The sequence below is a fragment of the Coloeus monedula genome (assembly GCF_965178545.1).
Source record: "Coloeus monedula genome assembly, chromosome: 4".
NCBI classification, from domain to species: domain Eukaryota; kingdom Metazoa; phylum Chordata; class Aves; order Passeriformes; family Corvidae; genus Coloeus; species Coloeus monedula.
In genome coordinates this window covers 47,723,555-47,737,322 of record NC_138784.1, presented here as the reverse complement: position 1 = coordinate 47,737,322, position 13,768 = coordinate 47,723,555, and the positions used below count along the sequence as shown (strand labels likewise).

The following is a 13,768-nucleotide window of genomic DNA, read 5'->3' as shown; positions in this document are numbered from 1 at the left end:
GTAGCAGTCAGCAGTGCTCTGGAGAAGGTGGAATAGTATTTTCTGTGTAAGGATGAACAACCCTGTGTTCAAGGGCTTAGATACTGACTGCCATTGACCAATTAGCCTTCACATTTTGTAGTGGGCTGATGCTTGCAAATCTTGCCCCAAAGACCTGAATTAGTATAAATTTAGCATAATCCAACCTTGAGGTTACATTTTTTAATACCCTAAGGCCTCATCTAGACCAGGAAAAATTTGCTGCTTTGCCTGTAGCAGAGAGAAATCTTGGCACAGTCTTTTAGTTTTGCCAAGCTATGCTGCATTTGCAACGCAATTTTCTCTGGTTGATTATTTGTCTGTTCATAGCAAATTATTTATTGAGTTCTCTTTCCTTGAAAGAGCAGCAGCTGACTGTGCTAGTCAAATCTTCCTGTCTTCAGTCTTAATGGTTGTATAATAGCCATAGCAGATAAGTGACAAAACATCGAAAATTGTCCTTGTTTCTTTTTAGACATCAGAGACATGTCTATTGACATCTGCATTAATAACAATGCTAGCCAGAAATCCTTTAAAGCAATTGCATGCCACAGAAAATGCTGAAATTCAAAATTAAAGGCACCCCTCCTATTTTAGTTGTATTTTACAAAGTTAATAAAACAGGATAAGAGAAATAATTTAAAATTACTTTCTAAATATTGTAGTTTCTTTGCTTTGTTTGGATTTCATTGGGTGGAACAGTTATGGAAGAGTTCAAACCATTTATAATTTCTGGCAAAGATTAAAGAACTTATTTCTGCTCCCAGCTATATATTCCCTCTTGCATGGATACCAAAATAAGATCATCAATGTCATCAGATGGCTTGATGTAGTGCACAAATAATTCATCCCCCTGTATCTTACACCCATGTTTTTATGCTGCCTTTTCTCTAACCTTTGCCATATTCTTCTCTTTTCTCTAGGTCAATGGGAAGGACCTGTCCAAGGCCACTCATGAAGAAGCAGTGGAAGCTTTCCGCAATGCCAAGGAGCCCATTGTAGTTCAGGTTTTACGACGAGCCCCAGCTACCAAAGCTCACAGTAGCTCTCAGGATGTTCAGCTTATGGATGCCAGCACTCAGACTGACATCACTTTTGAGCACATTATGGCTCTGGCCAAACTAAGGCCTTCCACACCACCAGTTCCTGATATCTGCCCTTTTCTACTTTCAGACAGGTGTGGTTTATCTTTTTCTGCTGTTTACCTGTGGGATTGAGGCACTGCAGTGATGGTCTTCTAGCCTTCTCCTGAAAAAGTCTCAGGAACACTTTAAATAAATAATAAATGTTGTTGATAACCACTATCCCATTCAGGCTTCAATGGCAGCTTTCCTAAACTCTGCTTGTAAATTAGGGCTACAGGAAGGAATCTCAGGCATGTTTACTTTGTGTTCACATGTCTGTTCATTCAAAGCTAAGTCCTAGTCAAGAAGGAAAACACTTCTGTATTCCGAAGTACAAAAAAGGCTTCTTCAGACCTAGAAAGAGCTTGTCTTGTTTTCTGTTCTTCCAAATTTCTCACCAAAAAATCAAGGAAACAAGTGATTTAATATAAGGGTTCCCTTATCAAAAGCAAAACAATTGCAAAAATGTAGAGATCAAAAAGTACCATTTCATTTTTCATGTGACAAAGTATATGAATTAAATTATCCCTCTTTGGAACTGAATTGGATGCAAACCCCAGCAGGTGGTGCTTATACATAAGTAGGGTGTAGGGTTCTTCCTCTTTTGACTCCACCTCAAAAATAACATCATGCAGTGGGTGACCTCAGGTGACCCTACAGACCCTCTGCAGCTTGCTAAACTGTGATAGCCCTAGAGCTTTTCCACTGATTTGCTGGCATGGTGTGCATCTCTGCAGAATTGATGCTAATGCAGAACGTGCCACTTTTGACTTTTATGTAGGTCCATTTTTAGAAGTTCTAGGTTAGATGGATTTGGCTTACCACTGACTGCAGCACTACAAGGAACAGCATACCTGTATTTCTGAGTTTTTACTGGGTATTTCTAAACTGCGGGCTAATATGATTGAAGTTCCCCTGCCCTCAGCATGGGGAAGAGTTTTCAACCTCTGCTAAGATAGATCTGCATTGGGTGCTTCATGGTTGGGATCCAGCTTTGCATCTAAAGCTGTTGCAAAGACCTCATTCTTTGTGTTTCAAGCCCATTTAACAGTACAGTTTACTGACATTTGTAACTGTGCAGTTGCTCAAGTTCACTTCACCACCCTGTTACCACTTTAACAAAGGATAATGCAAGTTATTTTATGCAAATTCTTGCACAGCTTGTGAGCCTGATATGGCCTGTAGATTTTGGATGTTCAAGACTATGACCAGATAATTAGTGAGTTGCCCTCAGCCATTGCACAGCACCTGAATCTGGAATTAGGTACCTTTATGAGTAAGGAATCAAAAAGTGTTAAAATGAAGCAGTTTTGCCCAAACCAGACCCTTTTAAGAAATCACCCTCTGTAAATTTGACAAAAGATGAACCCAGCAGAATGAACTCAGCCAGAGCATAAGCTTTTGCAAAGAAAACAGCCTGTGCTGCTTCTTGATACAGTTCCTTTCAAGCTGTCAGGCCATTCAGAGTAGCACTCCTTAGATGAAAACTACAAAGTGGGGCTGGGTTGGCAGGGGGCGCGGGGGGTTTGAGGGTGGGGGGGTGAGGTGGGCTTGTCACCTTTTAATTTAAGAAAACCCTATTGTCTCATCTACTGTTGTTGTACTGCTTTGTTCCACATAGCTGCCATTCTCTTCACCCAGTGGAGCATGAATTTTATGAAGGTAATGAGTATCTTTCCAGCCTGCCTGCTGACGCAGATAGAGCAGAGGACTTTGAGTATGAGGTAAGATCATGGGCACACTTCAGCCTCTCTTTCTGTTATTACAGATATGGCATTTACACAGCTGATAGCAGGCTCCTCTGAGAAAAAGAATAGTGGGGAATACTTCTTAAAAATCATCACAAAAGCCTGTTTTGTGTTATACCTGTGCAATGTCACAGGATTTACTAGGGTTAGGCTAAAGATGTGAAATATGAAAGCAGAATTCTGCAGTAGGTGACTACATACAAGTCTAGGAAGCTTGTTAAACGTGTTCTGTCTTTGTACACTGGAGACTGCAACTCAGATGCTTCTCTTTAGTAGATTTAACAATTTAAAGCAGGCCTTTCCACAATTAAAAGTGGTTACTGGAAGCTTAATTGCTTTCCCCCTCCTGCCTCTAATTTTAAGAATCAACTGTCCTTGTATTTCAAGCCTTAGAAATCAGTCTTCTAGATATTTGGGTATGTGCTTAAGTGTTTGTAAGATCACGCTTCAAACTGGAAAATGAATATAGTTTTTATTACTTGCTCTCTGATATTTGTAAGTATTGCAATTATAAGAAATTGTGCTCTGTACCACAAATCTCCCTTTGCTGCTAATGTATTTCACTCTCTGGTGACAAGGGTGGATGTGTTTCTGAGTCACTGGAAAATCATTATGTGAAGCTTCCCAAAATGATAACGTGTGATTAGTGATGTTGATAGTCATTAGATTTTCATTTCAATATCTTAATAGTCTACTTGTCAGTCAGTCATTAGCTTTTCATGTTTTCCACTGTCATCTAGTAACAAAATATTTATAGGAACAGGCATAAGAAGCAGATGGCTCTTTTTATTATTAAACAGTGCTGAGTCTTTTCATAAGTTCAAGTAACTGTATTTTAAATAAGAATGATTATAAATAATTAAAAATCTTTAATACAAGATTAAAAACATCCTTTCCTCCTGTTTGCTCTACCTTAAGAAACCTTTTCAAAGGTTTCATATAAGTGGATGACATTTGGAAATTAAATGAAAGGGGAAAGCTTTGGCAAATATGCAGTGAGTTCACTTTTATTGTATCTTTAGCATCTAGGACGCTCAACTGCAAGTTCAGCCCATTGTTCTTCTAGCAGCCTGGGGAATCTGAAGTCCTTCCCCCAGGAAGCAGAAAAATCAAATAACATCTACTTAGTGAATCTCATCAGAACAAGCAAACTTATATTTGAACTCCTCAAAAAATCATTGCTAGGGATAAGTGAAATGATTATTTCTTCCCAGTTGGGTTTTGGTGTGGTATCTCACAGCATAAGAGTCCTAGACCTTAAGTTCTATTTTGACTCCCCCTGTGTAATATAATATTAAATTTCTCTGTCAAGTGTGTTTGTTCATGATACTTGTTTCTGAAATGTGATAGAAACTACTTTGTCTGGTAATATTTAAATTAATTAGTAATGTAAGCATCTAGAAAGAATTTTTTTTAAATGGTAAAATAGAAATAATTTTTACCATTTATTAAGAATATCAGTGATAATTTTTAAAGGATCTACCTGGTGGAATCAAGTCCTCTTTGTGGCCATTATTAATCCCTAATAAAGGCCTGCATAGCTATTGTGACAACAGCAAATGTTTGGGCAGGTTCTCAGTTGCCCGTAATCTCTGCTAATCACAACATCATCGTCATTAATTTGCTGTCTGCTGTGATTCAGTTGCCCAAGGCATATTCACTGAGTGACTGAAATAAAGTGTTTCATGTGAAAGTTAAATAGGAAAGAAACTGTCTAGACTCCTTTGAGAAGAATGGTTTCCACTAAATATGAAAGTTTTGTAGGAGGAACAAGAACATCTCATAGCCTTTAATTAGCAGAGATCTAGACATGAAAGACATTCCCAAAGTTTAAACCCATATGGTAATATTATGGTTTAGGTTACTCATCGGTTGTATTATCTGCTATTTCAGGTCTTTGTAAGACATTATTAAGCTCCCTTGACACAACTAGGGATCTGGAAAAACTGAGAGCATTGTCCTCAGAGTTGTATATCTCCATCCCCAAAAAAAGTCTCAGAGTCAAAAGGGACTTCCCAGCTTCTGTTGCCAGTCCTGGGGAGAAGCAGCAGGACAGTGGGTGGAGTAGAGGCTATGGTCCAATGCTGTCATGGACTCTACAGCAGTATTGCCTTAGGTGTACCCTGCTGTGGCCACACAGTTCCTCTACAGAGGGACTTGCCCTGATGTACTCTGGCCCCTCAGTTGTGCCAGAATTACTTACAGTGAAACAGATGGGAGAACTAATCTTTTCTTTTTGTTTTTTAATAGAATTTTAGAAGTGTTGCTGCCTGATCTAATTTCCAGCATAGCTCCACAAGTTCCTCCACCGTGGCAGCAGCAACAGGGAAGGAAAAAAATGCTCGAGTGCTTGGGAAGACAAAAAGTGACAAAAAATGAACAAAAATCATCACTGTCCATCTGATGCCAAGATGATTTTTCGTTTCATATATTCTTCAGATATTTGTAGCTCTGTAGACTATTACTGTAAAGTTACATAGTTCCTAGCTAACTCCAGCATTTTTCCTACCCTGATAGAAAGACAAAACAAATTCCAAAGACCCTATCCTAATCTTTCTTCTGGGAACCAAGGACAAGCTACCCTCCCAAGACACTTTCCTATAAACAACAAGAAGAAGGGGGCTCCAGAGGAAGTTAAACCAAGTGGGGGAATTACCTCATCACCTGTGTTTTTAATTGGGGATTCTTGTCAATTATGCTAATTTGCTAAACTTATAAAACTGTATTCAGCCTATGTGACGTGGGCATTTTTCCGCACTTGGCCCTGGAGGCCTCCAATTAAAGACCAGCTTTTATATTACTTCCTACATTAGTATTGTCTCAAAAGTGCGGCGTTTTGTTTCTAGATTTTTAAGGCATCATATCCACCATGTAAGGGTGAAAGCAGCAAGGAGGGGGTGCAGAAGCCCTGCTCATGCCACCCCACAGTCTGCAGGCTGGATGGAAGAGCCACAGAGTGTTCTCTATCTCACACTGATTGATGTCCTGTGTTTAGGGGAAAGAGGTTTATTGTTATTACTATGCTTTATTTAGAAAAAGGATTTTATCACTTTTCCTTGATTTTGTCATTGTTTTTTTAACTTGTAACAACTTTCTGGTGTGAACTGCAGCTAATCACACACAGCAAAATACCTGTCTGGTGTCAAGAGCATGGTTCCGTTTCCAAGATGCGCATTAGCCTTCCCATTGTACAAAAAGATGCAGATAAGCAGCTCACAGGTCTCCATGGCAAACACAAAAATTTTTAAATTGATTAAAAATCAAACCAGGAGGTTTCAGAAAGGAATTGAAACAAGATAGTGAGCAAAAAAAGAACTAGAACGACAATACCTCATTATTTCCTGGAATTGGTTTGTAAATGAAGAATGCTTCAGTTCTGAGACTCAAATGAAAAATACACAGCCAAATTAGGAAGTAAGGAAATAAGAGGACTAGCAAATGAGGTGCTGGAAACAAAAATGTTTTCCAAGAAAGGGAATATCCTGAAAAACTCTGATCATTGGTTCTTGCTTACAAATATGTGCTAGTGTATAAGTACCTGAGTTAGCACCATAAGAGACCAAGAGGAGGATCACATATGATAGCCAGCACTAGGGATATGGATTTATACCTGCAGTGGTAGGATTAGACACTTATAAGACTCTTTCACTCCAACTGTAAGCTAGAAAAGCCCAATGGGCTGTGTTCAGATTGTCGCAATGCAATGAACTCAAGTATGAGCCAATTGTCTTGGAAGGATGAACTCCCAGGGAGGCTCATTAGGCTCCATACAGTACCATACCTTAAACAAATGCCTGGGAAGATGATGAAGCTGGGGGATTGCCAGTTGCCACCTTGAGCATCCTTATGTTGCTACTGCAAAAGTTGTCCTAAAAAGAATCTGAATTGCTGGTAGATACTGAGATGAAGGCAGAGCCAGCATCAGTCAGTGTCGGCAGAAGGGCATCAAAAGATTTGTAATTCTTTCATAGCTAGATACTCATGAGGACTTTTAAGCAGCAGGAATGGACTGATTTGTAAGTGCTCAGTTGGGCTTGCAGCCAGCATTACTGAAAGAGAGCCAAAGACATTCAGGACAAACCCACCCAGTCTGGCTATGAGTGGCTTTGTGCTGCTGGAGTTATATCACGTGCATTTAGAGTATACGTCACACTTGCTGGTACCAATGAGGTGAAAGGACTAAAAGCATCACAGTCCCCAGTAAATCTGTGTTAAATGTGGCTCTAAAATTTGTCCTTGTAAGAAGAATAGAGGATACTGGTGCTAGGGAAGAGCAAATAAGCTAATGGATGTGCACTTATTTAATAAAATTTCTGAACCTACTATGCAGGAGAGAGAAACTTCATATACTTGTTTTGGAACATTAACAATAATACACAAATTAAAGGTACAGAGTCATTTAAATGGTGGGGCAGTTGAAAAATCAGTAGAAAAAGAAAAACAACAGAGGATGTTGTAAAGACAAAACTGGTCAAAAGAAAGTATCACTGATGTCTGGTCCTATGTATTTAGTCTAATGAGACAAGAAAATGAGATGTTACAAGCAGGCACGAGCTGGTAGTGTTTAGTCAAACAGGTCCTTATCCAAGGGCAGAGACCTTCATACCATGTATGTGCTGAGGTAGCTTTTGAGCAAAAGCAAAATGGAAGGTGAGTGTTCTCTGCTGGGGGATTACAGCTTTTAAAATTTCATATATCTCACATAGGAAAATATTCTCATTTCCAGCTGCATGCTTCTTCCAAACAGCAAGAGTAGACATCCTTGAGAAGGAATAGCAGTGGGTTGCATTATCTGTTGTTGCATATATGAGGAAGACTAGACTTAAGTTTGCTGGCAACATTGAGGGAGTTGTTTTTGGAGGAAGTTCAGATGTTAGTCAATGGGGATGCACAGAGGAAACCAGAATAATTGCCTAAAAGACTTTCCAGCTCTGATTGTTTTCATTTTTAGGCATAAGTGATTGCTTCAGCTTTTAAGAGCCTGGGAAATTATATCAAGAGTCCACCATTGCAGGAGGGAAACATTTCAGAGTGAAAAAGGGAGAATGGCAGCCATTGTGTTAGCCTGCCTGTGTCTGATGACTTTAGTTTTAATGCATGCCCATGCTGGTCCTGATAGATTGGGACAGTTTTAAGACCAGTACCTGTGAAAAGTTGCTAAGGATAGAGTTGACCCTACATGAAATTATGAGGTATTCTGATGCTCTTCACTTAGAAACCATTGAGCAGCTTTATGTTACTTTTTTGCTCAGAAAGTTTGTGCATGTCAGTAAATGTACAGATAACCACATGAGCCATGTGCAGGTAAAATCTTTCTGTGGTCAGGTTTTATGGAGTCTTTTGTGTCTAGGCAATGAAAGGATAAGAGTTCTTGGAGGAAAGAGCAGCGACGAGAGCCATAGTATTTTAAGAAAAAGCCATGTGAAATTTTTCCCTCTTTGAGCATGAGCTAGAAGCTACACACATGCTGTTTGGATTCTTCCTGTGCTGTAGAAAATAAGACTTCTGGAAATTAGAATATTCATATGCGAGTTGCTTTACTGCATCATCCTCATCCTAAGCACAGCAACTCATTGCGCTTTGAGGGTTGGTTAATACTTCGGGGCAAAATTTATTACTCTTAAGATCATGTTCTGATTTTTAGACCCAAGGGACAGATTTTTCCATGAGAATAAGGAAATAAATGTGTGTGTATGCATGTTGACTGCAAATGCTAATTTATGGTTATGCACAGCCATTCATTTAAATGTTTTGATAACTATTTGCACTCATGAATCTGTTAACTCTAAATTTAGATTAGTCCCTAAAGTTTACAATTGGCGTGATCCAAACCTGCTGAAATTCCTAAGGTTTCCTATTGACCTGAGCATTTCTGCATCAGAAGCTGTCAGCTGGTTTCACAAACAACTAAAAAGGGCCTTGAAGAGAGATGAGCTAGAAACCTTTCGGAAATGGCCATGAGTAAGTCTTTATGGAGACGTCTTTTCACTGGACACTTAAAAGTAGCATAGGGGAAATTTTTTTTTTCCTGCTCTCTTTGTTTCTTCTATCTGTATCTGAGCATTGCAGTAGATACAGTGCAGCCATAACACACTGGTTCACTCTTCCAGTAATACTCATCCCATTGTGATGAGGGAAGGTATTTCAGGAGCAAATTCAAATTTACCAGTTCTGTGACATTGCACTTTTGAAGTGATTGATTTTATTGGTATTTCTTCCTTAGAAATAAAGAAGAAGTAATTTCAGATTAGCAGTCTGAGTGAGGCTGTTTATCTGAATAAAGTTACTTGAACACCTGTAAGTATTTATGGTTTGAGGCTCTCATGGGCCACTGAAGTGTGGTATCAGTGACATTCTGAACAGCCGACCATTGCTGTAATAGTCCAGGAGAGACCTGTCTGCCTGGTGAATTCCTATTTAAGACCTTTTGAACACATGGATTACTTAACCAGTAAACCAAACAGGTCTGTCTATCTTGTAAATACATATTTAGGGCCTTTTGAACATGAGGATTACTGAGCTGATAGCCTGTAACAGCTCCCTCCAGAGCTCTGATAGCCTGCAAACACCCCTGTGTGAGCATTACAGGAGCTTGTGGCAACACAACTGGAGCTCCTCCTCAATTGCTAGCACCTGAGCAAACAGCTTTTATGGAAACAGCTTCTGTGCACACACTGTCAGCACTGCTGATAGCTGCAGTCAGGCTCTTTTGTTTTGTTGCTTGATGAGTGTTTCTGTACAATGAAGCTAACTCTGTGACTTTCTATCAGGTTGTGCTTTTGTTTTTACTGTATTTCCTACTGTGATTGGAGTCTTTATATTTTACCCTGAACTTCTTAAAATTGGAGATAAATCACAAAATCCACCTCTAGGAAATAAAAGGCAGTTTTTTAATTCAGCAACCACCAGACATAATTTAAAAGAGAAGGCTTCAAGAAATATGGTTCCTATTAGACATGTGGGTATTGTAGTTTAGAAGAGCTGAAATTGTGGACAAGTTGTGTCTTTCCATTGTCATCAGACCTGATTGGTGTGGTAGGAGAAATAGGAACAAACTTGCTATGGTGTAGATTTTCAATGGAAAAAGCAGATGCTTCTCACCACATGCCTTACCTTATGGAGCTGCTGTTGTGGTGAAGGGACCGAACTGACACATCAGGGTAGGCTAAAATAAGCTGGGACTTCATTGTAGAATTGTGGAATAGTTTGGATTGGAAGGGACCTTAAAGATAATCTAGTTTCAACCCCTGCCATTGGCAGGGACACCTCCCACTGGACCAGGTTGCTCAAAGCCTCATCCAGCCTGGCCTTGAACACTGCCAGGGATGGGATATCCTCAGCTTCTCCGGCTGTCTCACCACCCTCATAGTAAAGAACTTGCTCCTAATATCTAATCTAAATGTGCCCTCTTTCATTTTAAAGCCCTTACCCCCTGTCCTATCACGACATGCCCATGTATAAAGTCCCTCTCCAGTTCTCTTGTAGCCCCCCTTAGGTGCTGGAAGGCTGCTCTAAGTTCTTCCTGAAGCTTTCTCCTTTCCAGGCTGAACAACCCCAACTCTCTCAGTCTGTTATCATGGGAGAGAGACTTGGTACGCTGTGTTGATTTTCTGACCATTGGTTCAGACCTAGCAGTTATGGCTGAATCATGGTTGCCCCATGGTACAGACATTTACTCACACCTTTATTCTGATTTTTTTGGTGGCAATTCTTAATATTATGTAGTACCTGCTGATAATAAGTATCATGAAGTAAGTGAATAGATATGTGTGTGCCTGTAATCTGTGGTCTTGGTTGCTTAGGAGAGTCTGGTTTGTGGGGACTTGGGGTGATTGGGCTTTTTTTTTTCCCTATTCCACCTGTAGTATCATACAAATAGAGAGAAAAATGGACAGTGTTTTAAAGCTATCTTGTGAGGAATTCTCCTGGATTAGTAAATAGATTATTAGAGTTGTTTCATTTGGACCTGAGGAAGCACTACAATGAGCAGGGCTTCTAAAACCCTTCCTTGTGATTTTTTCCTTTTAACTCAAAAAGAGTTTTGAGTGGCAAACACCCAGTCTGTGATCCTTCTGACTGCAACTACTGACTAAAAATGGAAAAGGTCACAGTTGAAAGGAGAAAGTGGCACTGCAATATTTTTTGCTGTATTTCTTTGAATAACACTGGATAATAATTAAAAGAAGACTGTTTAAGCATGCATTTGGCCTAAAACAGCATAAGATGGTGTATTTTCACTGGCATTTTTATTTTTTAAATACCTGTGAATTTACATCAGTATAATTTACACACAGACAATAATAAACATGGAATTTCTCCCTAATTGTGGCCAATTGTATACTGTAAATGAACAAAGGATTGGTAAAAGGAGCAGCCCTTTTCTTTCACTTTTTTATTTGTCTTTTAAGTATTGAAGTCACTTTTCAAGTGTAAATAAATTAAACAAAACCATTCTACTGAGGGTCTTCGGTGTTATGTAGCAATACATGTCTTCACAAGCAGGTGAACTAAGGACAGTTGTATCGAGAGACTTGCCAAGTCCATCAGTGGCAGAACTGGCAGTAAAAGCCAGAAGCCTTTAATTGTAATGCATCTCCTTTTTGGCTGTTAAATCACTCTTCTTCCTTACTAGTCATTGGGTCATTTAGATAGAAGGGGATTTCAGGGTAGTTTCTGCCACAGTTGTTCATTGATTTTGAGCATATTGCTGTGTACCATCACAAAATTCTGACATTCAAAGTGAATGAAGTTGCTGTCATCTCACGTCCCCTAAGTAATGACTATCCCAATTTAGGGATTTGAGCTGTGTCCACAACTGCAGAGGATCATGAGAGAATGGAGAGCAAAAGACACAAAACTGACATGGGCAAATTTATCAAGGTTATTACCATTTATTGCGTTTTAAAACAGGAGGAAAATATATCAAGTCAGTGATATTCATTCTGTTTCATGATTTCATAAAACAAGCACAGGGTTACTCCTCACTTCACCTGGAAGCTAATAAAAATTCTTACTTGTCAGAGCTTATGTTTTTCCAGGAAAATGAAGAAAAGTGAATTTAGTTCAGCAACACTACATTGCTATTACAATATATGGAATGTGATTTTCAGTCGGTGAAGGTAGAGAAAGGTGCTGGCAATATTTTTGTATTTGTGGAAATCTCTGGATTATAAATCTTCTGTTTTGGAGAAATTCTTTGTTTAGACAGTTCTTACATTATTATCACACATACTTCCATATATGCTTTACAGTCAAAATGTTTCTAAGAGTTTTATTAATGCTATTTTTCATATGCCTTCTACTTGAATGTTCATGTAGTCTGTCTTGGAAACATGAAATCTAGCTATACAGACAAAAGATGGGAGGGAATAATTTATTTTACATATTCTTTTAAAAATAGCCTAAGTCATGTTAACCACCTTATTATAATGTTGCTATTTTAAAGCTTAGTATCCTAGGAAATCCTAGAGCACAGGAAGCATGGGCTGAATCCCCTTAGCTAGAGGGAACCTTTTACAAGAAAATGGACTTTAAACAAGGTTTCAGTATTATGCATGCTGGGCCTTCAGAGGAGAAATCAAAAAAAGCAGGAGAGGCCTTTTCTCTGGGAGTTTGCTTTTTTATTTAATGAGGGATCTCTTCAAAGAGAATGTGATAGTCATTCCTAGAGGGCATGGTTTGGTGAGCAGGAATACAGGTGAAACTGCATTGTGCATCAAAAAGCAGAAGATGAGTTTGCTTTGTATTTCATCTCATGATTTTATCAATCTGCACTAGTATGTGTTTGGGGGTAGAGGGCATTCCGTGTGCAGCAGAAGTTTGAGCAGCTGAAACTCAGCATGGATACGGTGCCCATAGACCTCATTTTGGTGCCAGGAAAATCAAGATGCATTTTGAAAGTCATTACCTATTGCTTCATGTGCTTGATTTATAGGCACATGTATGTGATTAAAATTTGCCTATTTTAACTATACATGTTTTAACATGTGTGTACCTCAAGGTAAACAAGAGCATGGAAGGGATGGAATTTTAATAGTGCTTTCTAAGAATTTCTAATTCTATAAGTTTAACTTTACAATTAGCTTTTTCATAGTATTTTGCCTTTACTGTGTCTGAAAGGCATACACTGAATTACAGAAAGGTATATTTTTCACAAATGTAATTGAAAAACTACATTTTCAACTTGATTTCAAGTAATATCCCAAAACAGCCTTCACACAGTTGTAGATCTAGGCTGTCCAAATACATGGAATTGTAACTGGGTAAGAGTTTGAATCTACAACTATATGTTCCACTGTCCAGATAAACACTTGCTGCAGCAGATGTTGGCACATCTGTTATGCCTCCCTATTTCAATTGGCTGCCTGGGTGTTTAGAAAGTGCTGATGAGGCAGATAAATCTTCTGACACATTTCAGGCCCAAAGCAGGCAGGCAGCAGTTAACAATGATGTTTACAGAGCCAAGTACTCAGCAGTAACATTTTGAAATACAGCAAATATAAAGTATGATTTTACCTGCAGTAGGTGAAATGTATTTTATTGTTTTAATTTATTTAATTTATTGTATTGTGAAAGCTAGCTATGCTAAGTGATTCTCAGCTGATCTGAACTGCAGTTATGATGCCCCTTATATCTCTGGACTTTTTCTCTCTAAGGTTTGTTGTCTAGAAAAAGGTGCTTGCTACAGTTTAGAAAGACCTGTAAGCTATGAAGAGGCTCTTTATTAAACTTAAGGGAATTTGGAACCAGAAACAGCTGAGGTATATCTGTTTTTTGGAAGGAGAATAGCTGTCTTCTGGGGACTGAAGTTCCTGGCCTTATCAGAATTCTTACTTTCAATAGGTTTTTTTCTACCCAGTGAAGCGTGTCAGATTTGAA

General features: G+C 38.9%; 1 protein-coding gene across 2 annotated transcripts in view; it reads left to right on the top strand.

The window, feature by feature from the left end:
- PDZRN4 (PDZ domain containing ring finger 4) overlaps positions 1-13,768 on the top strand; it is a gene marked incomplete at both ends in the record, with an annotated part of 233,416 nt that overhangs the window by 189,499 nt on the left and 30,149 nt on the right. For both annotated transcript variants that reach the window (XM_082280601.1, XM_082280602.1), the window contains 2 exons: positions 942-1,195; positions 2,764-2,866. In XM_082280601.1, coding sequence (XP_082136727.1) covers positions 942-1,195; positions 2,764-2,866 — 357 coding nt within the window. The remainder of the gene's footprint in view (positions 1-941; positions 1,196-2,763; positions 2,867-13,768) is intronic.